This window comes from Lynx rufus, unplaced genomic scaffold (genome assembly GCF_022079265.1).
Source record: "Lynx rufus isolate CCGP_SWC_20201006 ecotype Redwood Valley unplaced genomic scaffold, mLynRuf1.p SCAF_16, whole genome shotgun sequence".
Taxonomy (NCBI): domain Eukaryota; kingdom Metazoa; phylum Chordata; class Mammalia; order Carnivora; family Felidae; genus Lynx; species Lynx rufus.
The window spans coordinates 5,767,748-5,795,337 of record NW_025814830.1 but is presented as its reverse complement, the minus strand read 5'-3'; the positions used below and the strand labels follow the sequence as shown (position 1 = coordinate 5,795,337).

At 51.8% G+C, this 27,590-nt stretch overlaps 1 protein-coding gene across 1 annotated transcript in view; it reads right to left on the bottom strand.

The window, feature by feature from the left end:
- The window catches only part of ZNF541 (zinc finger protein 541), a 41,701-nt gene that overhangs the window by 855 nt on the left and 13,256 nt on the right, over window positions 1-27,590 (bottom strand). The window contains exons 3-15 of the mRNA XM_047079145.1: window positions 25,345-25,588; window positions 21,470-23,303; window positions 19,535-19,593; window positions 19,084-19,243; window positions 18,721-18,894; window positions 17,497-17,827; window positions 10,618-10,681; window positions 9,841-9,983; window positions 9,402-9,505; window positions 7,467-7,542; window positions 6,867-6,955; window positions 464-604; window positions 101-282 (exon numbers count right to left, since the gene is read on the bottom strand). Coding sequence (XP_046935101.1) covers window positions 101-282; window positions 464-604; window positions 6,867-6,955; window positions 7,467-7,542; window positions 9,402-9,505; window positions 9,841-9,983; window positions 10,618-10,681; window positions 17,497-17,827; window positions 18,721-18,894; window positions 19,084-19,243; window positions 19,535-19,593; window positions 21,470-23,303; window positions 25,345-25,588 — 3,601 coding nt within the window. The remainder of the gene's footprint in view (window positions 1-100; window positions 283-463; window positions 605-6,866; window positions 6,956-7,466; window positions 7,543-9,401; window positions 9,506-9,840; window positions 9,984-10,617; window positions 10,682-17,496; window positions 17,828-18,720; window positions 18,895-19,083; window positions 19,244-19,534; window positions 19,594-21,469; window positions 23,304-25,344; window positions 25,589-27,590) is intronic.

Here is a 27,590-nt window from a genome sequence, read left to right as displayed (position 1 = left end):
TGAGGAGCCACCAAAGGGCGTGGGTCAGAGCAGGCGGCAGGGGGGTCACCCGAGGGCAGGGGGTGCGGGCACAGGGCACATCCGGGGGAAGGGCTGGTACCTCTCACACTCCCTGCAGGGGAAAACGCCCCGGCCCTCCGCACTCCCCGGCGGCTCGGGGGTCCGCTTGGGGCCGGCGTTTGGGCTAGAGTTGAGAATGGACTCCCTCCTGTAACTCTTGGTCTTTATCTTGAACTCGGGAGTGGGGCGGTGGCTGGGTCTCTCCCGAGGGCTGCAAGTGACCTGCGAGAACAGAGACACGGCCGCTGTAAGGGTGCCGGCCCTCCACCCTTCTAAGGGAGGCGCTTTCCTCCGCAGGGAAACCCTTCCCTCCGGGCGTCCTTCCCTGTTCCTTGAGCTGGATGGGCCGGGGCCTCCGGATCAGGGCTGACCTCCAGCCCCCACCTTCCCCCAGACCTTCTACCTTTGCTTCTGTCCTGTCTGCCTCCTCTGGCTCTCTCTTGACCCTCTTCTCCAGCCCTGGGGCTCGGCCACAGTCGAACTTGATCATTTTTTTCCAGATGTAATAGTACTCAACACACTGGGCTACAGTCTTTGTCTGAATCTAGTGAAAGAAAACAGGAGCCGGCTACGGGAGACACCGCACAAGCGAGCGAGGGGCGTCCTGCGTCTCGTGTGGCCGCGAAGCCCCAAGTCCCCTCCCCCCGGGGCCAGTCACTGTCCGAAAGCCCTCCTGAGATGCCTCTGCTTCAGCCTGGGGCCCCCTTCCCTGCAAGGGGCGGAGAGTCACAAAGCCCTCGCGGCTGAGGGGGGGTTCGGAGCGAAGCCCCCATAGTCAACACCGGCTAAGCTCTGCGCCCTGAGTGGCAAATCCATCCCGGGGATGCTTCCCTGCGGGAAGGCGCCCTCGAAGGCGTGCCACGAGCATGCTCACTGTGGCATCACGCCCAGTAGCCGCCTGCTTCCCCACCGGGACTAATGCGAGCAGAAGGCCCTCAGGGGGTGCCTCCCGGCCTTCGTGACCCGTCGCAGGGCCCCCGAGGGACAGGGGAGAGTGGCCCACGAGAGGAGGAAGAGGTTCTGAGGGCACGGTTTGATCCTGGGCAATCAGACCCCACTTTGCTCCTCCCTCCACTGAGAAGTGATGCCGTGAACGGTACCTTCTGTAAAAACAAAACACAAGGGAGAAGTTTAACGGCTCTGGAAAGAAAATGGCTCAGGTAAATCAAATTGGCCATTTAATATCTGGAGCTCACTTCAGAAGATATCTCCTCCTCCGTGTGAATTTTTCTCAGCTTTGTGTGTCTTCACAAACTAAGAGTCAAAATAGTACATCCCTGCCCGTCTAGGAACTGTCACTGAGTTAAAAAACAAAAACAAAACCAAAACACGTTGGACTTCTGCTTCCAAACAAGACAGAGCAACAGGGGCTAGAGCTCTCTCCCATCCAGAACAGTGAAAAGACAACAGGTGGAGTGTATGAAAGGACGGTCGGTAAGACATCAGGCGCCAATCAAAGAGGTCTTGCTGAGAGAAAGGAAAATAAACTGCCACCTTGGGAGAGTTTCCAGGCCACAGCTGGGGGAGGGGGGCGACCCAGGCAGAGCCCGGCAGACTCCCTGAGTCGGAAGGGAGCCGAGTGCCTGGGGCCGAGGTGGCAAGAGTCCACAGGACAAAGTACAGCAGAGGAGACGGCGGCACGGAGGAAAGCGCCAGGGATCCGGACAGCGTCGCCCTCGAGGATTCAGCGAAGTGCGTGCGAAGAGACCACACGAAGCTCGGTAAAGACTCACCCGAGATGGTCAGAGGGAAAGGTGCCCGTGGCTCTCATGGGGACGGGACTGGTGTGTGTCCCCACCAGCTGGGGTGGAAGACCTCATAATTCACGGGGCACCGGTAGAGTAAGAGGAGGGTTTTGCCTCAGAAATGAGGAATAATTAATTAGCCTTAGATGAAAGCTGTTCTGGTTCCAGGTTAAAGAACCTAAAGGCAATACCCCAAAGGAACGAGCTGTGGGGCGCCTGGGTGGCTCGGCTGGTTAAACTCTTGGTTTGGCTCAGGTCATCATCCCAGGGTCATGGGATTGAGCCCCGCGTCGGGCTCCAACAGCCCGGGGGGGGGGGCCTGCTCGAGATCCTCATTCTCCCTCTCTCTGCCCCTCCCCAACTCGCACACATATGCTCGCTCGCTCTCTTTCTGTCTCAAAATAAATAAAACTTCAAAAAAAGGGAAAAAGTTGTTTTCAAGTAACTGTGCCAGAACAAAGTTCAAGGATATTTATAAGAATGCAAAAATATCCAGCACCCAATAAGCCGAAATTCACAACGCCTGGAATCTAATGAAAAATTACCAGGCAAGCAAAGAGCCAGGAAAATATAAAATGTGGAGAAAAGTCAATCTGTCAAAATCAACCCAGAACACACACAGATGTTAGAATTGGCACCAAAGTGGGGCGCCTGGGTGGCTCAGTCAGTTAAGCGGCCGACTTCGGTTCAGGTCATGGTCTCGCGGTCTGTGAGTTCGAGCCCCGCATCGGGCTCTGTGCTGACAGCTCAGAGCCTGGAGCCTGTTTCAGATTCTGTGTCTCCCTCTCTCTGACCCTCCCCCGTTCATGCTCTGTCTGTGTCTCAAAAATAAATAAACGTTAAAAAAAAAAAAAGAATTGGCACCAAAGGACATTAATATTATGATATCTGCATAATATGTGATCAAAAAGTTAGGTAGAGACATGGAAGATATAAAAGAGACCCAAAGGGGGCGCCTGGGTGTCTCAGTCGGTTAAGTGTCCGACTTCGGCTCAAGTCATGATCTTGTGGTCCGTGAGTTGGAGCCCCCTGTCGGGCTCTCTGCTGGCAGCCCCGAGCCTGGACCCTGCTTCGGATTCTGTCCTCTCTCTGCCCCCACCCCGCCCCCCGCTCGCACTGTCTCTCTCTCTCTCTCTCTCAAAAATAAATAAGCATTCAAAAAAAATAATAAAAATTAAAAAAGAGACCCAAAGAGAACTTTTAAGGAGAGAAAAAAATCTAAGATGAACACTACACCACATGGGATTAATGACAGATTCGGGGCCGCAGGAGGAAAGATGAGTGAACCTGAAGATGCAGCAACAGAAACCATCCAAAATGAACCACACAGAGGGAAAACAGTCAGATAGATGAAAACGAACGTCAGTGAGCTGTGGGGCAAGTGCAGGAAGCCACACACACACACACACACACACACATCAGTGGGGTCCTTGAAGGAAAAGGGAGGGACACGAGACATATTTGAAGAAGGAAGGCTGAATATCCCCCAATTGAATAAAAACTCCAAACCCACAGATCTAAGAAGCTCAACAAACCCCAATCACAAGGGGGAAAAAAAAAAGAAGAAGAAAACGATGCCAACGCACACCATAATAAAACTGCTCAAAATCAGGAGTAGAGAGAAATTCATCCAAACAGCCAGCCACAAAACAAACAGAAGACATGTTTTATACATAGGAGCAAAGACAAGGAAACCAGGAGATTTCGTGCTGGAAACAGTAAAAGCAAGAAGAAAATAGAGCAACATCTTTAAATTACTTCAAGACTTCAAAAAAAAAAACCCGTCAAACTAGAATGCCACACGTAGCAACGATAGCTTTCGGAAATGAAGGCAAAATAGAGACTTTTCAAAAAAAGTTTATTTATTTATTTATTTGGAGAGAGAGAGAGAGAGAGAGAGAAAGAGAGAGCGAGCACAAGTGGGGAAGGGGCAGAGAAAGAGAGACAGAGAGGGAGAGAGAGAATCCCAAGCAGGCTCTGTGCCACCAGTGCACAGCCTGATGTGGGGCTCGATCTCATGAACCGTGAGACCATGACCTGAGCCAAAGTCCAATGATTAACCCACTGAGCCACCCAGGTGCCCCCTGAATAAAGACTTTTTTAGATACACAAAAGCCGGAAAAATCCATTACTAGCAAACCTACACCACAAGAAATGTGAAAGGATTTACATTGATCTAGTTCTTTCTGGAAAATGATACCTGATGGAAACATGGGTCTACACAGAGAGATGCAGAGCCGTGAAACGAGGAACTACGTGGGTAAAAATATAAGACTTTGTATTACTGAAATCTCTCTAAAAATAACTGGCTGTTCGAACGAAAATAATAACAAGGCATTCGGGGGTTTATAACATATGGAAAATAAGATGCATAACGATAATAATATAAGGGCCAGGGGGAGAGACAGAGGTGCACTAATTCTGCACGCAAAGTGTTATCCAATTACTTGAAGGTTCGACTGTGGTGAGTTAAAGATGCGTCGTTAAAAACCCATGGGGCGCCTGGGTGGCTCAGTCGGTTGAGCGTCCGACTTCAGCTCAGGTCACGATCTCGCGGTCGGTGAGTTCAAGCCCCGCGTCGGGCTCTGGGCTGACGGCTCAGAGCCTGGAGCCTGTTTCCGATTCTGTGTCTCCCTCTCTCTGACCCTCCCCCGTTCATGCTCTGTCTCTCTCTGTCCCAAAAATAAATAAACGTTAAAAAACAACAACAACAACAACGACAAAACCCTAAAGCCACTACCAATGTAATAATGAGTTACAGCCAATAAGCCAACAAAGGAGATAAAACAGAATCCTAAAATTTACTACTCCAATAATCTAAAATGAGGCAGGAAAAGCAGAAAGGGGAAACAAAGATCAGGTGAGACATTCAGGAAACAAACAGCGAGATAATGGACTTGAAGCTAACCGTCTCGACAATCACGTTCAATGTGAATGGTCTAAACACCCTAACTAAAATACCGAATGTTAAAAAAAAAAAAAAAAGCATACAATGGAATATTACTCAACCATAAAGAATGAAATCTTGCCATTTGCAACATGGGTGGAGCTAGAGAGTATAATGCTAAGTGAAATAAGTCGGAGAAAGACAAATACCACATGATTTCACTCACATATGGAATTTAAAAACAGTTGAAAAACAAACAAAAAAAAGAGCAAAAGAGACAAGTAAAAAAAACAGATTCTTTTTTTATTTTTTTTTAATTTTTTTTAATGTTTATTTGTTTTTGAGACAGAGAGAGACAGAGCATGAACAGGGGAGGGTCAGAGAGAGGGAGACCCAGAATCCGAAGCAGGCTCCAGGCTCTGAGCCGTCAGCACAGAGCCTGACGCGGGGCTCGAACTCACGGACCGCGAGATCATGACCCGAGCTGAAGTCGGCCGCCTAACCGACCGAGCCACCCAGGCGCCCCAACAGATTCTTTTTTTAAATGTGTATTTATTTATTTTGGGGGGGCGGAGGGGCAGAGAGAAAAGAGAGAGAGAATCCCGAGCAGGCTCTGCACTGTCAGTGCAGAGCCCAAGACAGGGCTCGAACTCAAACTGTGAGATCATGACCCGAGCTGAAACCAGGAGGTGGACGCCTAACCGACTGAGCCAACCAGGCGCCCCCAGGAAACAGATTCTTAACTACAGAGGACAAACTGGTGGTTACCAGGGGGGAATATGGGGGGGGGGGATGAAACAGGTGAAAGGGATTAAGAGTATACTTATCTTTTTTTATTTTAATTTTTAAATTTGTTTTAGTGTTTGCTTATTTTTGAGAGAGAGAGCGAGAGAGAGCGAGCAGGGGAGGCGCAGAGAGAGAAGGAGACACAGAATCCGAAGCAGGCTCCAGGCTCTGAGCCATCCGCACAGAGCCCCACGCGGGGCTCGAACCCATGAACCACAAGATCGTGACCTGAGCCGGAGTCGGATGTCAGATCCAATATGCCACCCAGGCGACCCAAGAGTACACTTATCTTGATGAGCACTGAGCAAAGTACAGAATTGCTGAATCATTATATTGGACACCTGAAACTAATGTAACACTTCGTTAATTAGACTTCAATTAAAACAAATTAAAAAAAGCAACATCCAACGCATACTACTTATAAGGGCACACCGTAAATGTGAAAACACAAATATGTTAAAAGTAAGAGGTTGAAAAAAGATATACCACGCAAACACCCATCGCCTTCTGAGAAAGCTGGAATAGTTGGCTATACTGATATCAGAAAAACAGATTTCAGAGCAAAAAAATAATAGGGATACAGGAAATCATTTCATGGTGATAAAAAGGTCCATTTAATGAAGGAAACATAAGAATCCTCAGTGTTTATGCAGCTAAATCAGAGCTTCAAAATACATGAAGCAAAACCTGATAGAACTACAGGGAAAAATAGATCCACAGTTATAGGCAAGTATCTTACTATCCCATTCTCAATAACTGCTAGAGCGCGTAGACAATAAAGGTATGGAAAACCCAAACCATACGATCAACCGTCTTGAACCGGTATTTATTTGTTTATAATGTTTGTTAATGCTTATTTTTGAGAGCAAGAGACAGAATGTGAGCGGGGGAGGGGCAGAGACAGAAGGAGACACAGAATCGGAAGCAGGTTCCAGGCTCTGAGCGGTCAGCACAGAGCCCGACCCGGGACTCGAACCCACGGCCCGTGAGGTCATGGCCTGAGCTGAAGTCAGACACGCTTAACCGACTGAGCCACCCAGGCGCCCCTGTGTGCTTTTTTTTTTTTTTTTTTTGAGAGAGAGAACAAGAACGATAGCAAGCAGGGGAGGGGCAGAGAAAGGAGGAGACAGAATCTGAAGCAGGCTCCACATTGTCAGCACAGAGCCCAACACGGGGCTCGAATTCACAAACCATGAGATCATCACCTGAGCCGAAGTCGGGATGCTCGAAGTCGAGCCACCCAGACGCCCCACGAGCGTGGCTTTTTATATTAGAAACTGTTTATGATACAAGCACAGTGTCACCCCCGAGGGGCCCTTCGGCTCTAGCCCGGCTCAGCTACGCGACGCGGGGCCTTGTCTACACCAGCGCGCCCACATTCACCTTACCGTCTTGTGGATCAAGTAAAAGTCCTTCTTGTGGGTGCAGAACGCCTTCTTGAAAAGCCTCTTCTCCACGGGGGTCCAGATGTCTGAACCTATTCGAGAAATAGCCAAGACGGGAAGGACATGGCTGAAGGGCAGACCCCCCTCCTTTTTACAGCCGCCATTACCAAGCACAGTTATGCGTCGAGCCTTCTGCTAAGCCCCTTCCTTGCTTAATCTCATACAACTCTCACAAAAGCCTTAGCAGGTAGGGACCATTACGATCTCCTCCTTACAGATGCAGCAACTGAGGCTTCCGTTGGTTGGGAGACTCGCCAAGGCCGGGGCCCCGGCCTGCCTGACTCCAGGGCCGGCGTGCTCACCGCTGCTCCCCAGCCTGCCTCCACCTCTCCCTGGTGGCCGAACAGAGCGTGCGAGGGAACCCTGGGAAAGGGGGAGGGTGGGGTGCAACCAGCAGAAAACCCACCCACGGAGTCACTCCCCGAGAGGACAGGCCCTTCTGGAAAGGCAGGTGAAGGCCCCAAGAGAACTTGCTGTTCGGAACTGACTGTTCACAAGGTCCCGGCCAGGCAAAAACCACACCCGCCGCCTTGTTCCAGTCACCTGTATAGCGGTAGTCGGCCAGTGGGTGAGTCTGCGGCTTCTGGGGTCCTCTGAGTAAGAGGGTCTCCAGGGCAACCTGAAACAAGAGGAGTGTGGCAGGCGATTTTTTCTTTCATGCATTCGAAAAACACTTAGGGGCCACCTGGGTGGCTCAGCCGGTTAAGCGTCCAACTTCGGCTGCGGTCATCGTCTCACGGTTCAGGAGTTCGAGCCCCGTGTCGGGCTCTGTGCTGGCAGTTCGGGGCCTGGAGCCTGCTTCCGATTCTGTGTCTCCTTCTCTCTCTGCCCCTCCCCTTGCTCATGCTCTGTCTGTCTCTCTCTCAAAAATAAACAAACGGTAAAAAATTAAAAAAAGCAAACACTTCGTGCCCTCCCTCAGACCTTCTCCGGCCCTACTGCCCGGAGCGTGCGTGCTCCACAGACTGGCCACCACCCGTGAACCATTTGCGGATGCGGGGACTGCATCGCTAAGCGTACTGGTGAGTGCGGCTGACAGATTTCTTGTGGCAACATTTTCCTGATGTGGGAAACGGTGTGGGGATTTATTCTGGCGTGAGCGCCTTCCTTCATCGAGGACCCGCATTTGGAATCGCACTGCCCTCGACCACTACCCCCCTTCATGTTCTTCATAGAGCTAACCACCAACAATTTTTTAAAAACTTATTTCCTATTTTAGGGGCGCCTGGGTGGCTCAGTCGGTTGAGTGTCCGACTTGCGCTCAGGTCCTAAATCTCAGTTCCTGAGTTCAAGCCCCGCATCGGGCTCTCTGCTGTCAGCACGGAGCCTGCTTCGGATCCCCTGTCTCCCTCTCTCTCTGCCCCTTCCCTGCTCACGTTCTCTCATAGGTAAATAAAACATTAAAAAAAATTAAAAATATATTTCCTGTTTCGACTCTTCTAAAACGTAAGCCTGCAAATAGAAGGATTTTGTCCTGCTCACCAGAGTAACTCCCATCAGGTCCAGCCACGTAATCTGGGAAACCCAGTGCAAAATAAAAACACCGACCCCTGTTCAAAAATTATCTTAATTTTCATTAAGAATTTCAAGATGGTGGCAGCAGCATGAAACCAAGACCGGGGCCCCCGAGCCGGCCCTGGACCCCGTGCCACGACATTACCAAGCGCTTGAGACAACTCTTATCAATATGTGTTGACTCTGCCGAGCACCTCCTACGTGCCAGCTGCTGCCTCTGAGCTTGAGAAAAAGCCATGACTGTGGCACCAGACTCTTGGCGACCTAGCTCGAGTGATGACACTTTTCCTCTCTCGTTACTCAGAGTTGGTTTCTTTTCTAAATGTCAAGAATGTGAGGAGGGTCCTTGGAGTAGGCAGAGGCATTTCTGTTGCATCAGGGGTTTTCACATGTGGGTTTTTAATCGAGGAGATAGAGCTCGGTAAATAAACCCAATCAGGGGCGCTTGGGTAGCTCAGTGGGTTGAGCATCGACTTCGGCTCAGGTCATGATGTCGCGGTCTGTGGGTTCAAGCCCCGCATCGGGCTCTGTGCCGACAGCTTGGAGCCTGGAGCCTGCTTCGGATTCTGCATTTCACTCTCTCTCTGCCCCTCCCCTGTTTGCACTCGGTCTCTCAAAAAATAAAATAAGAAATGTAAAAATAAATACATAAACCCAATCAGTGCAGGACCCGAGATGGGTGCACTGGGCTGTGGCTCCCCAGGGCCCCTGAGCTGTCTCCAAGGGACACCGGCACTGTTGTTGCTCCCGAGAGACAACTGGTTCACTGAGCCCGTATCTGCAGCTCACAAGCACCACACCGATCCCAAAGCCACGGGAGAAGGACGCTTGGCCTTCCTTCACTCTCCACGGGCCGCACACCCCGGAGCAGACAGCACGATGCGCGCACCTGCAGCCTCCGGCCCCGGAAGAGCAGGGAGCTCCCCCAGACTCCCCTTCGCCCTGCCCCTGCCTCCACCTCACCTGAACGCTGCCCTGGGCTTCGTGCAGGCAGTGCAGGGCGAGCTCCAGATTGGTGCCCCCTCCCGGCATCACGCTGGAGCAGGCCACGTTGCAGAGCTCGGTCACTGTTTCCAGCCAGCGGTCCCAGCGGAGGGTGAGAGAGAAGAGACACGCGGAGTCAGCAAGTGCCAGGGCGGAGACTTCCCTGATGGCACCGAGAGGGGCTCCTTGAAAGCGGGATGAGGGAAGGGAGGCACGAGCACTCGCTCTGAACGGCCTGGCCCGAATCGTGTGAGAAGGGAGGTGGGTGCAGGAGACGACAGCTCAGGAGAAGCAAGAGTGCGCCAAGCATGATCCCGTGCTTCTTGGCCAAGGTGAGAACTGGGGGGGAGAAATCCTCAGACGGCGGGGGGTGGGGGGGGCAGGGCCCTTGGGAATTCGGCTGCAGAGTCTCAGCCACCTCTGTCCTGCGTTTCCGGGTTGGTCATCACATCTCCCCACGGCTTCCAGACCAGAGAAGCTACGTGCTCATCCATTCCGGCCAGCGACCTCTCCTGGAGCTCTGGGATCTCAGCCTGAAACCGGCTTCCTATGTTGATGTGTCTGAAATGAGGCCACGCACACAGACGCGCGAGGCGTACACGCGTGACCAAGACGGGAAACGCAGCAGAGATGCGCGGCGCGCCCTGCTCTCGGGCCACAGCCCTGCCCTGGGGAAACCCTCTGCCATCTGTCGCGTGTGTTGAGTGTCCCGACATCCCCGACAGACACATGCGGGCATCCCAGAAACCTCTCCAGGGATACTTCCTTCCTTTCTCTGACTTGTCTTATTGCCATATCTCTGGCTTCCGGTGTCTCTTTGGGTCTAGGATAGGGGAGGTATATGCTGATACCTGGCCTGCGTCTACATCCATGGCCATATTTATCTAGCCATGTGCCACAGACAGTCAAGGGTCTTGCGCTGGACCATCACCAATTCCACCCAGAACTCCAGGGTCCTAGACATTCTGTCCCCCTGACCCGGCTATGGTACATCTGGACAGAAGGAATATTGGGGGGAGCTTCCCACATCCACCCACAGAAACGCATCCCTTCTCTTTTAGGGAGACTCTGGAGCTAGACAGGATCCCCTATGATGCTTTTCCTTGGGAAAAACAGACACTGGCTCACAAGGAGGGTAAAAGTACCCCCACTTTGGAAGGACCCACCCTCCGGTGCCAGGTCTGTTCCAACTCACGGTTCAATGCTGATCTTGGCGTCATCCTTTACCATGCAGATGCCGAAAGAGCCATCCACTTGATCTAGAAAACACACAACAAAAAGCCTCAAGAAGGTGGACCACGAGTGATCTGGGGGGGGGGGGCGCAGGCTCTTCAAGATCGCGTGGTAAGGTGGCTCCTCACGAAATTAAAAATAGAACTACCACATGATCCGGCAATCCCACTTCTGGGTATTTATCCAAAAGAGCTGAGATCAGCATCTCAAAAGGAATATCTACACTCCCACGTTTACTTGACACTACTCACGATAGTGGAAACAACGTAATGCCCACCGACAGAGGAGCGGGTAAGGAAAATGTGGTATTTACATACAACGGAATACCGTTCAACCTGTTTTGGTTTGTTTTTAAGGATCTTTTCAGATGCAACAATACGGATGAGACTTGCGGACGTTATGCCAAGTGAAACAAGTCACAGAGAAGGAAATACTGCATGACTCCGCTTCTAGAAGTACCTAAAATTGTCACTTGCACATAATCGGACTGGCATGGTAGTTGCCAGGGGCTGGGGGTCCTGGGAAGTGGGTACTGAGAACTCAGTGAGCATTAGGTCTCAGTAAAGCCAGATGAATAAGCTCCAGGTCTCTCACGCTACTCTCCTGTTAACTGTTTTTATCACAATAAAACAGTTTTTTTTTTAATTTTTTTTAACTTTTTTTAATTTATTTTTGAGACAGAGAGAGACAGAGCATGAATGGGGAAGGGGCAGAGAGAGAGGGAGACACAGAATCGGAAACAGGCTCCAGGCTCTGAGCCATCAGCCCAGAGCCTGACGCGGGGCTCGAACTCACGGACCGCGAGATCGTGACCTGGCTGAAGTCGGACGCTTAACCGACTGCGCCACCCAGGCGCCCCAAACATAGTTTTTTTAAAGTACGCTTCACATCCAGCGTGGAGTCCAACGTGGGACCCAAACTCATGACCCCAAGTTCAAGCCCGGAGTTGAGATCAAGAGTCAGATGCTTAACTGACTGAGCCACCCAGGTGCCCCCACAATCAAACACAATTTTAAAAAAGATCGCACGAAGGGGCATTGGACTTCCGAAAAGCAGAGTAAGGGACTCAGCAGAACAATAAATTCACCGATAAAAATTATTTTAAAGAACAGTAAGTGAAAGTCCCTGGAAGCTGTCCTAAAGGCATACAGCATTTTACAAAATACCCATTCAAGAAAGCGACCAAATATTGGTAAGAACAGCGAGAGTCTGTGGCATCCGCCCATCACTTACCCACCCACCCCTGCCAGCTCTGTGTAACAGGAGCTCTGCCCAGAGTGCCCTACTCCAGGCAGGTGCAGCCAAGGAGACAGGTTTCCTCTGCCCACAGTTCCCATGCTTAAATAACTAAAGGAAGGTATGATAAAGATTTCTAACAAAGACAGGATACCATTAAGAGACAGAATATATAAGAAAGGACCAAATGGAAATCCTGGGGTTAAAAAAGTACAATAGGGGCACCTGGGTGGCTCAGTCGGTCGAGGGTCCGACTTGTGCTCAGGTCATGATCTCGCAGTTCATGAATTCGAGCCCCACATCCGGCTCGTGGCTGTTAGCCTGTCAGCACAGAGCCCACTTCAGATCCTCTGTCCCCCTCTCTCTGCCCCTCCCCCACTCGCACTCTCTCAAAAAAATATTAAAAAAATAAAAAAATACAATAACCAAAATGAGGTCAACGGTAAATTTGCACTGGCAGAAGAAATGATCAGCAAACTCCAAGATCACTGGAAATTATGTAATCTGAAGAACAGAGAGAAAAAAAGAACGGAGGAAAATGGAGTGAGCCTCAGAGAAATGTGGGACATCATTAAACGCAGCAAAATACTCGTAATGAGAGTACCAGAAAAAGAGGAGGAGGGGCAGAAAAACACGAATCATGGCTTTGATGCAACAGCTGAAAACTTCCCACATTTGGTAATAAGGAAAGGAAAAGAAAGGAAAGGAAAGGAAAGGAAAGGAAAGGAAAAAGATCTAGAAATCCAAGAAACTACAAACTCTAAATAGAATAAACACAAAGAGATGTACATCCAGACACATCTTCGGCAAAATGTTGAAAGCCAAAGATAAAGAGATCTTGAAAGGACAAAGAGGAAACCAACTTATTCCGTGCAAGAACACCCCAGTCAGATTAACGGCAGACTTCTCGTCAGAAACAATGGCAGTCAGGAGGCAGTGGGATAACATACCCAAACTGCTGGAAGTAAAAAAAAACTATCAACCAAGAATCACATCCAGCAAGCTGCTTTTCAAAAATAAAGGTGAAAAAAAGTGACTCTCAGACAAATAAAAATTGCGAAGATTTGTTGCAAGACCTGTCTTACGAGAAACGGTAAAGGTGGAATATCACTCAGTCATAAAAAGGAACAGAATACTGACATAAACTGCAACCGAGGCGAAGCCTGAAAACATCACGCTAAGGGAAAGGAGGTGGTCACGAAAGACCACATATGATAGGATTCCACATACGTGTAATGTCCAGATTATACTAGCAGTTACCTGGGGGGGGGTATACCTGGGGTTGGGGGGCAGGGACAGGAGTGGCTGCTAATGAGTGCGGGGCTTCTTTCGTGGGTGATGACAACGCCTGAAAGTTGATGGTGGTAACGGATGCAGTTCTGTGAACAGAACTAAAACCACCGCTGGGAAGGCAAATTGGTGCAGCCACTCTGGAAAACAGTACGGAGCTTCCTCAAAAAATTAAAAATAGATCTACCTTACGACCCAGCCATTGCACTACTAGGCATTTATCCATGGGATACAGGGGTGCCGTTTCGAAGGGACACACGCAGCCCCATGTTTATAGCAGCGCTATCCACAATAGCCAAGTCTGGAAAGAGCCCAAACGTCTGTCGACGGATGAACGGATAAAGAAGATGTGGTCTATATATACAGTGGAGTATTACTTGGCAATCAGAAAGAATGAAATCTTGCCATTTGCAACTACGTGGATGGAACTGGAGGGTATTATGCTATGTGAGATTAGTCGGTCAGAGAAAGACAAATATCATATGACCTCACTCACATGAGGACTTTAAGAGACAAAACAGATGAACATAAGGGAAGGAAAGCAAAGATAATATAAAAACAGGGAGGGGGACCAAACAGAAGAGACTCATAAATATGGAGAACAAACAGAGGGTTACTGGAGGGGGTGTGGGAGGGGGGATGGGCTAAATGGGGAAGGGGTGCTAAGGAATCTACTCCTGAAATCATTGTTGCCCTGTATGCTAACTAATTTGGATGTAAATTAAAAAAAAAATTAAATAAAAAAACCTCACTGCATCACATGCTTTAAAGGGATAAACCGTATGTAAATTATATCTCCATAACGATAATAAACACCAAAGAAAGTTCTTTAGACTGAAAGCAAATGACACCAGATAGTAATGTCAATCACAACAAAAAAACAAAGGGTGCTGATAAAGGTAATAATATGGGTAATTATATAAGTATAATCACATATTTCTTCTCTTAATTGACTTAAAAAGCAATGACATAAAACGATATGTATTGTGGGCCTATAGTATAGAAAAATGCACTATATGTGACAATAATAGGACAAAGGAGTTGCATTGGAAAAAAGAAATAATACCCAGATGGTAACCTGAATCCACAGGAATAAATGAAGTTATTTGTAATGGTAAATAAGAAGGTTGATATAACAAACTCTATAAATAATGCCTGTTTTCCTCTATTATCTTTTTTCATGTAACAAAATTATATAAAGTGATAATGATGAAAATATATTTCTGGGTTTCTTTTTTCCTAATGTTTATTTTGAGAGAGCATGTGAGCATGAGTGAGGGAGGGACAGAGAAAGAGAGAGAGAGAGAGAGAGAGAGAGAGAGAGAATCCCCAGCAGGCTCCATGCCACCAGTGCAGAACCCAACGTGGGGCTTGAACTCATGAACCATGAGATCATGACCTGAGATGAAACCAAGTCGGACACTTAACCGACTGAGCCACCCAGGCACCCCTATTTTCTGGGTTTCTCATATATAGATAGATACATATAATACATACACGTGAAATATATGTGTGTGTGTATATATATATATACACACACATATACATATATATATGTGTATGTTTATACACAAAACAATAATAGCAAAAGGGTTAAAAGGAACGGAACTAGATAGCAATGTTTCTATATTTTATTAATATATTAATAAATTATTACACAACTAAACACACTCTGACAGATTAAGATGTATGTTTTAAATCCTAGAGCAACTCCTAAAAAATGACTAAGAAAAAGTGAAAAATTAATTAAAGGAATTGACAGGTTATACAAGAAAATATTCATTTAGTACAAAAGAAAGCAGATAAGGAACAGAAGGAGAAAATGATATGAGACAAATAGGAAATAAAAAGCAAAATGGCATATGCAAATCCAACCGTATCAATATAACATTAAATGAGAACGCTTAAACAAACCAAACAAAAGGTAGTTTGACAGACTGGATTAAAAAAAATACATCATCCAACCAATGCTGTCTGTAGGAGACACGCTTTATTTTCAAAGACACAAACTGGCTGAAAGTAAGAGAATAGGAAGGAATATGCCAAGCAAACAACAACCATAAAAGAGATGGAATGGCTACACTAATGTCAGGCAAATTAGACTTTAAAAGAAAAAATATTACTAGAGATAATGATAACATTATCACAACGATGGTAAATGATATCGTAACAAAAGTTCAAGCCATCAGGAAAATATGGCAATTATATAAACATAAATACACCTAAAAACAGAGTCCATAAATACAGAAAGCAACGATTGACAGAACTGAAGGATAAAATAGACAATTAAAAAATAATACTTGGAGATTTCAATGCTTTCAATAATGGATAGGACAACTGGGCACAAGATAACAGGAAGTAGAATACTTAGAGTAACTAGACATTGCAGACATCTACAATGCATTCCACCCGCCATCAAGAGAATATACTCTTCTTAAGTACACATGGAACATTCTCCAGGAGAGAACATATTCTAGCCCATAAAAACACTTCAAAAAACTTAAAAGCACTGAATACAAAATATGTTGTCTGATCACAACAGAATTAAATTCAAAATCAGTTTAAAACAGGCAATTTGGAAAATTCACAAATACGTGGAAATTAACCAATGCACGCCTTAATCAGTGTTATCAAAAAAAATTAATAAAAGAAAAACTAGAAAACACTTTTGAGATACATGAAAATCAGAATAAAACATACTAAAACTTATGAAATGTACCTACAACAGTGCTCTGAGAGAAGTTTATAGCTATAAATGTCTGTATTAAAAAAGAAGAAAAATCTCAAAACATTTACGGTCAATTGGTTTTCCACATTGCCATGCTAATTCAACAGGAAAAGAACAGTCTTTTCAACAAATGGTGTTAGAACAAGTGATACCCAAATGCAAAAGAATGAATTTGGACTTCCACCTTATACGATATATAAAAGTTAACTTAAAATGGGTCACAAACAAATTTAAGACTTAAAATAATAAAACTCACAAGAAAACACAGAAGTAAATCTTTGTGACCTTTGGTTAGGCAAAACCTTAGCTACAACATCAAAAGCACAAGGGACAAAGAACAAATTGGACTTCATCAAAATTTACAACTTTAGTACTGCAAACAAGACCACAAATAAAAAGATAGCACACAATAGGAGAGAATTTGCAAACTGTATATCTGATAGAGGGGTTAATTCCAGAATACAGAAGAAACTTTTACGAGTCAGTAATAAAAAGATAATAACGCAGTTCAAAAACTGGGCAAAGGATCTGAAAAGATTACAAATGGACAGTAAGCACATGGAAAGATGCTCAGTCTCATTGGCCATCAGGGAAATGCAGATCAAAACCACTTTACACACACACTAGGATGGTTATGTAAGAAAAAAAAGGTTGCAAGTGTTGACAAGGATGTGGAGAAACCGGAACTTTCATACAATGCTGGCGGAAATTTAAAATGGTTCTGTCATTTTGGAAAACAGTCCAGTAGCTCCTTAAATGGTTACACGTAGAGCTAACTCTATGACCCACAACTGCACTCCTAGGCATACACCCAAGAGAGATGAAAACACAGGTCCAACAATAACCTGTACATGAATGTTCATGAGCAACGTTATTCACAGAAGCCAAAAGACAGAAACAACCCAAGCGCCCGTCAACTGACGAATGGATAAATAAAATGGAGTGTGTCCAGACAATGGGATTATTTGGCCATAAAAAGGGATGAAGCACTGATACGTATGATAACATGGGTGCACATGGATGCCAAGTGAATGAACTAGACACAGAATGTCACCTACTGTATGATTCCAATTACACAAAATATCCGGACCGGGCAGATCCGTAGAGAGAAAAAGTAGGTTAGCGGTTGCTCAGGGCTGGGGAGGTGGGGGCTATCGGGGGCGGGGGGTGACTGCATGGATACGGTGCTTCTGGGGGTGTTAAAAAACGCTCTAAAATTAGATCGTGTGATGGGCACACAACCCTGTGAATAAACTAAAAAAGACCGTATACTCTAAATGGGTCATTCATATGGTACGCGAATTAGATCTCAGTAAAACTGTCAAAAATCACTCAAAGGGCAGGCAGAATGGTGGTCAGGCTAAACGGACTCTCTATTTTCTTTCTGGCTGTAAAATTCTAAGCACCTAGAAGGCTGCTGGTCCCAGATGGTCCCGGGACACTTCCGGACAGCAATGGGACTCGCAGACCAGACACGGCCACAGGCCGGAGAGAATCTCTGGATGAAATGCGACAAGAGAAGAGGGTCTGGCCCGCAGCAGGCCCGCCGCGCGCTGAGCAGAGATCACGGCGCCCAGCCTCACTCACCAAGCATGCTGCTGATGAGTTTGTCGGGCCCGGCGTGAGCAGAGGTGGAGCAGAGGGTGTTGAAATAGAGCCCAGAGCCCTCCCGGATGGGGCTGAGCATTGGGGGCGGCGTATACGGAGAGCACTGGAATAGTCCCTTCAGGAGGCGGTCCACCAGGAACACCGGAGACCGCAGGCAGCTCTGGTGGCATCCTCCCAGGCCCGGCTCTCCGGGCGACGGCGACGAGGGTGGAGGAGGCACGAACAAGGCCTTGGGCCGGGGGCGCTTCTTCCGCTTCCTGTGTTGGCTGCTCTCCTTGCTGTCTCTGTCTTCCCCGTCTTTCTCTTGTCCCTGGGGAAGAGGAGAGCTCACAATCACAAGGGCTCACGCGAGGCCACCTGCTGCACAGCTCCGTCTTCGGGAGGGCGGGAGATGGACGAGAATATGGCGGGAGATGGGAGAGGGGAGTATGACCCGTGACCCCGAGCCCCCAGAAAAGGGAGGCGAGCAGGGCCACCACGCCCGAGCCAGGGCCCAGATCCTAACTGAGCCTGGAGCCCTCAAGGAGGGGCCCCGACTCAGAGGAATTTGGAACCAGGTGAGGCCAGCTCCAGTTGTTCCAATGCCTGGCTCTTACAGTGGGGGCCTGGGGGGGGGGCGGAGACAGTGCAACGGCACGACAAAGTGACAAAATGGCAGTGGCAACGGCTCCCGGGGGATGAGCAGTGGCATCCACGCACCTCGGCCCTGAGCCCGGCAGGGACTTCTCCAGTGGGCCTCCAGGTCAGGCTGAAGAGACGGGTCACCCGGACTTGCGATGCTCTCTCCCACCTTCCACACTCTCCCCTCCCCTCTGCCAGTCTTCTGCCCCCTCCCCGCCGGAGCTCAGCTCCAACACCCCCTGACCTCCTCAGCAGGAGTCTCTGGTGCCCCCTCAGGACGCCCTCAGCTCCCTTTGCTCCTCACCCACCCCCCAGCCCAGCCCACTGCGGGTCATCACTGTCCGGGGACAGCCCTGCTCCTTCACCAGGCTGGGAGCCTGTCCTGGTCACCACAGTCTGCAGCCGTGCCGGCGCGGGCTGGCACAGAGGAGGCTCGGGGGATGTGCACGGCTGAACGACCGTGCAAAGCGAGCTCTCCTCGACTCAGGTTTCTCTTGACGTTTGGTTCGGGCTTTCCCCGCGGCCCCCGCTGGCAAGGGGGGAAGCAGCGGGAAGGAAGCGGGCGGACTGACCGGCACCCACCTTGGCGGTGCTCCCGGCGGGTCGGTTCACTGGAGCTGCGGGCAGCGACGCAGGGACCGCCAAAGGGGCCACGGCGGGGCTGTCCGGGGACTTCTTGGCTCCTGGGGGACTCTGCCCGTCGCCCTCCGGCCTCGGCACCTGTCTCAGTGGTTGGCAAAACTCCGCGCCAAACTCCTGGATGCGATACATGGCTCTTTAAGACGAACGGTCGGCAGGAGTGAACGAGCAGCTCGGCCCGGCTCCTGCCCTCCCCCTGTGCCCAGACTCCACTCGGGTGCATCTCCATCCCGGAGTAGATGACATCCAGTGGCCCGCGACCGAGCGCCCGCCCGAAACCCCGAAGGCACGGTGCGCGCCCTTCACCTGCTGCTCCTGCTGCCCTCGAGGTGACGGCCACTGGTCGCTGTGGAAACACATGTGGCTGCTCAGCCCCTTCTCTGTATAAAACGTCTGGCTGCAGTTCTTGCAGACGTAAGCGCCCCTTGGCTCTGCCCAGTCTGCAGGGCCCCCGTTTTGCTGGCTACTGTGGGGAAACATGGCAGGACGGAAGAACGCGAGAACGGGGCTCCGTCCCCATCGTTAATGTTTTTCTTTTTTTTTGGTTTTAAATCTGATCCACCGGTGCAACTCTCGATGAACCCTAAGAACTGGAGAGAGGACACCACACCGCAGCGCCTCACGGCCGGGTGTGTACCTCTTCGGGACTGACGCTTCCAGAACTGGGTGACCCGGGGCCAGCACACAAAGGCCACCAGAGGAATCTGAGGGGCTGAGCGCCCCCCAGGCACGGCGGAGGAGTGGCTTCTGAGCTTACCATCCATCTGCCACGTTCTCCTCCTTCATCGGATGGGGCAGCCGGTAGATATTTCCACCCTGAAGAGGAAAACACATCTGAGCCACCATAGCAGGAAGGAGGCATGGAGACGGGACAGCGGTAAGACTCTTAGAAGAAAGCATGGGGGGGGGGCGGTGGGGCGCCTGGCTGGCTCGGTCAGTGGAGCGTGTGGCTCCTGATCTTGGGGTTGTGGGTTCGAGCCCCACATGGGGTGTAGAGATTACTTAACGCTAAAATCTTTTCTTTTTTTTAAAGGAAAGCATAGGTGTGATTCTTTGAGACAGTGGAGGAGGCACACGACTTGGGGGACACCAAAACGAAAGCCAGCCATCGACACATCAGACTTCATCAAAACTTAGAACGCCCGTGCTTCACAGGACCATCAAGACAGCGAAAAAACCACCCGGAGGATGGGAGAAGTATCACTGCAGGTCACATACCTGACAAGAGACCCGTACTCATAATGCACGAGGAACTCTTGTACAGCCCGACGACGGAAAGGCGAATGACCCAATTTAAAAACGGATAAAGGGGCTGAAAGACCCTTCACCAAAGGGGATTTACAAATGGCCAATAAGCACATGAAAAGGTGCGCAGCATCGTCGGCCACAGGGAGGTGCGCACCAAAGCGTGATGAGAGACCACTTCACGCCCGCCAGCACGGCCACGATTAAAAACAACAACAAACGACAGCAGAGTGTTGGTGAGGACGTGGGGACGTCGTGGGTGGGGAGGCTGAATGGCGCGGCTGCTTGGGAAAAGTCTGCTAGCTCCTCTGATGGTTAGACACAGAGTTACCACTTGACCCAGAAATTCCAAGCGGACCGACGTATCTCCCAAGGGCAGCGAAAACCTACGTTCACCCAGAAACTTGCACACAAATGCTCACGGCAGCACTATTCACAGTGGCCAGGAAGCGGAAACAACCCGAAGGCCCCTCAGCTGCTGAACGGATAAACACAACGTGACACATCCGTTCAGTGGAGCATTATTCGGCCGTAAAAAGGAATACGGATGCGCCGTAACACCCAAGAACCTTGAAACCTCGTACTGAGCGTAAGAAGTCAGACACAGAAGGCCACGTAGTGTACGAGACGTCCAGAACGGGCAAATCCAGAGAGACACAAGGCAGATTCATACCTGCCAGGGGCCGTGAGGGATGGAGATTGGGGGTGACAACTGAGAGTGTGGGGGATTTGGGGATGATGAAAGGGTTCTGGCAAAGAGTGGTAACGGACGCACAACCTGGAGAATATACTGAAAACTACTGGAAGGTGTACTTTAAAATGGTGAATTGGGGGCGCCTGGGCGGCTCAGTCTGTTGAGCATCTGTCCCTTGATTTCGGCCCAGGTCATGACCTCACGGGTTCATGAGTTCGAGCCCCGCGTCGGGCTCTGTGCTGATGGTGCGGAGCCTGCATGGGATTCTCTCTCTCCCCCTCTCTCTGCCTTCTCCTGCTTTCCCGGCCTCTCCACGCCCAGACCTGGTGGGTGCCACCTGCAAGGACTGACTGTCTGCTCTGCAGGTGCTGGTCGGCGTGGGGACCGTGACTCCCACCAGGGAAGACCCGGCATTAGGCGCAGAAATACTGACGGGGGTGGGAACTCTACCTTTACATCCTCTGAACGATTTAAGGAGGCAAATCCAAAAGGAAGTGAAAGGCAGAAAGGGAGCCAGGAGAGAAAGCCTAGGAAAGAAAGCATCTCGGACAACCCTGAAGACTGAACGGGGGTGGGGGTTGACAGGAGGACCCACAGTCTCTCCGAACCTTCATTTCCGCCTCTGCGCAACTGCGGCTGAGGGCTCCCTGAGACTAAACACAATGGCTGGCCAACCAGTAGACGCAGAAACGAGGAACCAACGAGACTCTCGTCTCAAGCGTGGTCACGCCCCGTGAGGGAGGGCCCAGGTACCTGGATTCTGTTGAAAATCGTCAGCTTGGACTTCGAGTCTTGGGGGGGGTCTGCTAGAGGCCCGGCTGATGAGAAGGAGGCCATGGCTACCTGGCTCGGGGAAGCCGCACAGCACATATCCATTTTCAGCTTCTCCTTCCGGAAGCCGGAGAAGCGCTGGGACCTGGGGTTGCCCGAGAAGAGCCTGTAGCCTCCGCCCCGGGCGCAGGCCTGGCTCTTTTCACCTTTCGCGGCCCCCAGAGCCGCGCCATTCTCCGCCTGGGCCTGCTTCCCTGGGAGCGGGGCTCCGAGGGGCTCATCCCCACCTGACTGGGTCTGCCGTGGGCCCCCCGGGGAGATGATGTCCCCCAGGTCCAAGGTCCCTTTCGTGGATCTCAGCTGCTTGGCCAGAGAGGAGATGTCTGGGTTCCTGGGAGGGTCCAGCGACGACGCTGGGAGGGACGGCGGAGCAGCGGCGGTTTTCAGACCTCCCTTCGCCTCCCGCCTGGTGCCGCCTGGGGAGGCCTCTCTGGGGAACGCAGGCGTGGCTTTCCTCCTGCGGGCTGGGGACCCCTCTGGCTCCGGGTTTCCGGGGCCAGCGTGCAGAGAGTCAACAGGGGCTGCCGGCGGCGGGGGCTGCTGCGGCCAGGGCCCCGGCAGCGGCTTCAGGGCGGCCTGCTTGCCCTCGGGCCCGGGGAGCTGTGAGAAGATGCGCTGGGACTTGGCAATCATCTGGAACACCTGCATCTGCTCGTGGCTCACCAGGGACTCCTGGGACTTGAGGAAGAGCTGCCGGAAGAGCGGCGTGGCGTCCGACGGGAGGCCGCTGGGCTTTTGGGCCTCCTGGAGGCCGGGCTCCCCGGGGTTCTGCCACAGGAAGGAGTCACAGTCAAACTTGCTTTTCTTGGAACCCCAGGAGTCGTCTTCCCCGCCAGCATATCTGGGGTCACCCGAGGCCTCCCCGGGAGCCTTCAGGAACGTGGCAGGGTAGGGCGACGACGCGTCTTCCCGACCGGTGCCCACGCCAGGCGAGGGCTCCCCCACGGGGGAGGTGCTGCTGGGCCCAGGGCCAGACTCGCAGCCCTCCCGCGACGGCACCGAAGGGGGCTTGTGGACGACAAACACGTTGTTCCCTTTGCTCTTGGGGCAGCCGGGCAGGTTCCGCAGCCACTGGAAGTTGTGGCTCGACGGCTGGGAGCCTGCGGGGACCGTCTGGCCTCGGAACAGAGGCAGGCGGGCTGGCCGAGGGCCGCCCTCGGGCCAGCCCTGCGGGGCGGGCGGGCGCTGGAGCAGAGGCGTCTCTGGCCCGGCCGGGTCGGTGCCCCCGTTCTCCACCGCTCTCGGGTGGATGGCCGTGAACATGGCGGCGGCAGTCTCCTTCCGTGGGGGACGAGGCTCCTCGGGAACCTCGGTGCCCAGGTTTCCGGGGGCCCCCAGCATGCCGGCGGGGGTGCAGGAGGAGGGCCCGGAGGAGGGCGCGTGGGGACGGGCCGCGGTCCTCTCCTCCCCGCCGTCTGGAGGCCCCGCCGGGCCGGGAGAGGGGACCTTCCGGTGGACGATGCTGCTCACGATGCAGCGCAGGAGGTCCCGGTTGGGCAGGAGGGAGCCGGGAGACCGGGCTTCGGGGGGCCCGGGGGCTCGCGGGCCACCGGGGGCCGGCCGGCCGGTGGCCTCGCGGGCGTGAGGGGAGTCCCCGCAGGCTTCCTCCTCCGGGGGGGCCTCCTTCAGGATGCACAGGCCGTGCTGGACCTCGTAGTGGCGCCGCAGCGAGCGGTAGTCACAGTAGCTCTTGCTGCAGCCCTGCTCGATGCACACGAACGGCTTGGTCTTCTGGTGGGTGAGCATGTGCCCGGTCCTGGAGTCACACGGAGACGCGGGTCAGCGGGCGCCCTGGCTGCCCTTCACCACGGGACCCCGAGTGTGTCCCCGGTGGGGGGGGGGCAAGGGTGCACGGGAACCCGCGCTCGGCGCCCGGGAGGGAGGCCCCAGGCGGCCACCCCTCCGGGCGAAGCGACGGAAGGGGTGCTCCCCTCCCTCACCTGTGAACAAACCCCTTCTCTGAGAGGAAAAAAAAAACAAATCAATGAAAGTCAGACTGGAGTTCCCCAAAGTGAGTTCCCAAGGGACAGCGGTCCTCCAGGGCGGCTCCCGGAGGACACGGGCTCAGCTGGCAAGGAAGTTTTGAAAAACCACGATTTGCTCCTTGGAGGTTCGGAGCAGCAAATTTAAAAGCCACGCAGTACGCAGACCGCTTCTTACCCTCCCGTGTCCCTCCAAGCCATCTGCCCACAGAGCCACTTACTCGCACGGCCCCTCTGAGCATCCCTGAGGACCGAAGGTCTGCAGGATACGCTCGAGGAGATGCTAAGCTGGGGGTGACCCTTCCCCCAGAAGTCCAGCCAGAGCTACCTGGAACCCACCCCCAGCGAACAAACGAACAAACAAAATGACAGAGGTCCCATCAGTAAAAAGTTGCTACAAAGCAGCCAAATGTGTCCCCTGTACTTTCCACAAGTATAAACAAATACAAGCATGTGCTGCATTTATAGCACGCTTCTAACCACACTGATATATCGTAAGCATAAACCGGGGGGGGGGGGGAGTCCTGCTCCAGGCTCCCAACAGCCCGACCCTGGACAGTCTGATCCACGTGGTACACGGGGTATCTCCGGTCAATGATACCGCCCTTCGCCAAGTGCTGACCCTTGGCCTCCCGCCCAGGGAAGCTGCACAGGAGTCAGGAGACCCAATTTCTAGCCCCAACTGTAGGTAAGGAGCATCAATACAAATGCAAGGGCTTGTCATCACCCTTTGGCAAGTCTCTCTGTTTGAAAAAAAAAGTCTGTCAGGGGCGCCTGGGGGGCTCAGTCAGTTGAGTGTCCGACTTCGGCTCAGGTCACGATCTCACGGTTCTGGGTTTAAGCCCCGCGTCGGGCTCTGTGCTGACAGTTCAGAGCCTGGAGCCTGCTTCGGATTCTGTGTCTCCCTCTCTCTTTCTGCCCCTCCCTCTCTTGTGCTCCGTCTCACTCTCTCTCAAAAATAAATAAAAATTAAAAAAAAAAAGAAAAAAAGTCTCTCTTTCCTGCCTCACTAGCAAGAAAAGCTCATCACTTCCAAAATATTAAGAACAAAGGGAATTCTGGCTAAGTCTTACAATGGGCTTTATTATTATTTTTTTTAATCAGGAGTTTGTTTTTTTTAAAAAAGGAGTTTATTTATTTATTTATTTATTTTTGGGACAGAGAGAGACAGAGCATGAACGGGCGAGGGGCAGAGAGAGAGGGAGACACAGAATCGGAAACAGGCTCCAGGCTCTGAGCCATCAGCCCAGAGCCTGACGCGGGGCTCAAACTCACGGAACGCGAGATTGTGACCTGGCTGAAGTCGGACGCTTAACCGACTGCGCCACCCAGGCGCCCCAAAAAAGGAGTTTAAAAAAAGCATTAATGCTCCCCTGCCATATTCTGGAAACAGGCATTTCAGAATCTCTCATTCCCCCGTCATTCTAATGCACGCTCCTCATGAGACACGGATCTGTTCTCCTTGGATGCCCACGAGGGACTCCCAACATTTCTCTATAAAAGTGAGCCCAATTTCCTACATGACAAAATTGCCTTGGGAGCGAGCCGTTACAGGTCTGGAAACCACGAGGGTCCCGTCTGCAAACTGTGGCAGTGATTTCCTCACTGGTGTGACCCTGGGGGCTGGGAAGAGCCACCCGTCCTGGGCGGAGCCGGCCCCGTGTGAGAAGGGGAGGCGCGTCCCTGTGTCCCTGTGCAGGTCGCAGACATCTATCCGGGCAGCAGGAGGGGAAGCCGACCCAGGGCAGGTGTGAAGGCCACCCAGGAGCCCGCCCGCTGCCCCCGCCCCAGCCCCCCGACCACACTCCCACATACAGGTGGTCCTGGCGCTTAAAGGCCTTGCCGCAGATCTTGCAGACGTGTTTCCTCTCCTGGCTGTGCGTCAGGTAGTGCTTGCTAAGGGAGCTGGCGCTGCTGAACACCTTCCCGCAGAGGCTGCAGTCCAGAAGCGGGTTCTGAGGGGAAGTGTGCTGCCGCTTTCCTTTCCTCGCGCTCCCCGAGGCGGCCCTGCCTCCTTCGTCAGCCTCTTTAGGCACCTTAAGAGCGCCTGGCCCCAGGTCTAAACAGAGGGAGAGAGCACAGGTTATAGACATCTGGGGAAATCAAAGAGCAGGGCGAAATCAGCACTCAGTGAGCGTCAGGGCCACGGCGGACTTGGACAGAGGCTCCAGGACCACGCCCTCCAACTTCAGCGGCTTTGCGCGCCGAGAAAACCATGAGAGAGAAAAAAGGGGCCCTGGCAGGCCACCCCTGCAGGATGGCACTCGGTTCCGGCACCACACTCAGAGGGGCGGCGGTGGTCGGAAGCGCTTCTAGGACAAGGTGACCAACACGGGTCGGGCTTCGTGTCTAGGCCATCCACGGCACCCTCGGAAGGACAAGCAGAAAGACATAATCCGAAACCTCAGAGAAGTATAAACGCTTTCTTCCAGTCAATTCCACTTTGGGGATTTTAAAAGTCATTTTTTAAAATTTTTTTTAACGTTTATTTATTTTTGAGACAGAGAGAGACAGAGCATGAAAAGGGGAGGGGCAGAGAGAGAGGGAGACACAGAATCCGAAACAGCCTCCAGGCTCTGAGCGGTCAGTACAGAGCCCGACGCGGGGCTCGAACTCACGGACCGCGAGATCATGACCTGAGCCGAAGTCGGACGCTCAACCGACCAAGCCACCCAGGCGCCCCCGCTTTGGGGATTTTAAAGAAAGAAATATAGGAATGCCTGGGTGGCTTGGTGGTTAAGCATCTGACTTCGGCTCAGGTCATGCCTGCTCTGGGTTAAGCCCCCCTTCTCTCTCTCTCTCCCCGCCTCCCCCCTCCCCCCCCCCCCGCCTCTCCTGGGATGCTTTCTCTCTGCCCCTCACTCACTCGCGCCCTCTCTTTCTCTCTGTCTCTCTCAAAAAGAAAGAAAGAAAGAAATCTAGATTTGTACAAAGAGGCAGCCACAAAGCAGTTAAGGGCAGCGCTGTCTTTCCTGTTAGAAACAACCTACTATCTGATAAAAGGGCGTGCAAGTGATCGCGTTATGGTCTAAAGGATCTAAGACACAGCATTTAAGGTAAAACTTCTACAGTTTTATAAGTAAATATCTGATGAAGTGACTACTCAGTGTGAAAACAGCAGCCCGTTACAAAACAGAGAAAGACCAATAAATCTGAACAGAAAACTGACAGAGAGAACAGGCCAGACTGGTAGGTTGCGGGCTTTTACTTTCCTCTTCTTGGGCCTCTGAGTATACTTCTGTGTCTTCTGCATTCCTTGGGTACAATGATGACAGGTACGTTTGCAACTCATTCGCCTGAGGAGCCGGAGGAGGGACTGGAAATGTTCATGCAGGAGGGGGGCACGTCGTCGAGTATCCCAAGGGCCGGCGTGTGGGGAGGGAACTCGCTGCCTCTGTCTCGCTCCGACAGACAGAGATAGGTTTGGCTGACTAAAGAGAAGCTGGTTTCAAGTCACTGGAAACGCAGGGGCCGTGGCCGCAAGGACCCCGCGGGCTCCTGCCGTGTCCTGGCTCCCGGAACCCCCTGGCTGGCACTCGTGGACGCTCCGCCGTCGTCTGACTGTGGAAGATTTTCCTGCTGTTCACGCTGGTCTTCGAGACGGCTCAGACCACCTCGGGAGACGGGAGCTTCGAAATCGCCACTTCTCTAGTGTGCTGCGGAGCCGGGACCCCGGGCACCCAACAGCCCAGGGCAGCGGGCCCGCCTGGAGGACCCAGATGGCTGACCGCGGCCGGCCGAGGCGCAGCGTGACAGACACGGCAGGAGGGAGCCTGGACTGGCGTCTCCCAGCTCTGTCCTGCCATAGACCGTTGGTCCCTCAACATGCCTGGTCTCCTCCTCCTCGCGTAAGAAGTTACCGTGACAGGTGTTTGAATGATGCCAACAGTTTAAACGTGGAGTGAGAGGACTCCCGTCAGAAAAGTCCTCCACCTTGCTAAGTTACCTTAAAAATGCTCAGTACGGGGCGCCTGGGTGGCTCAGTCGGTTGAGCATCCGACTCTTGGTTTCGGCTCAGGTCACGGTCTCGTGGTTTGTGGTTCGAGCTCTGCGTCAGGCTC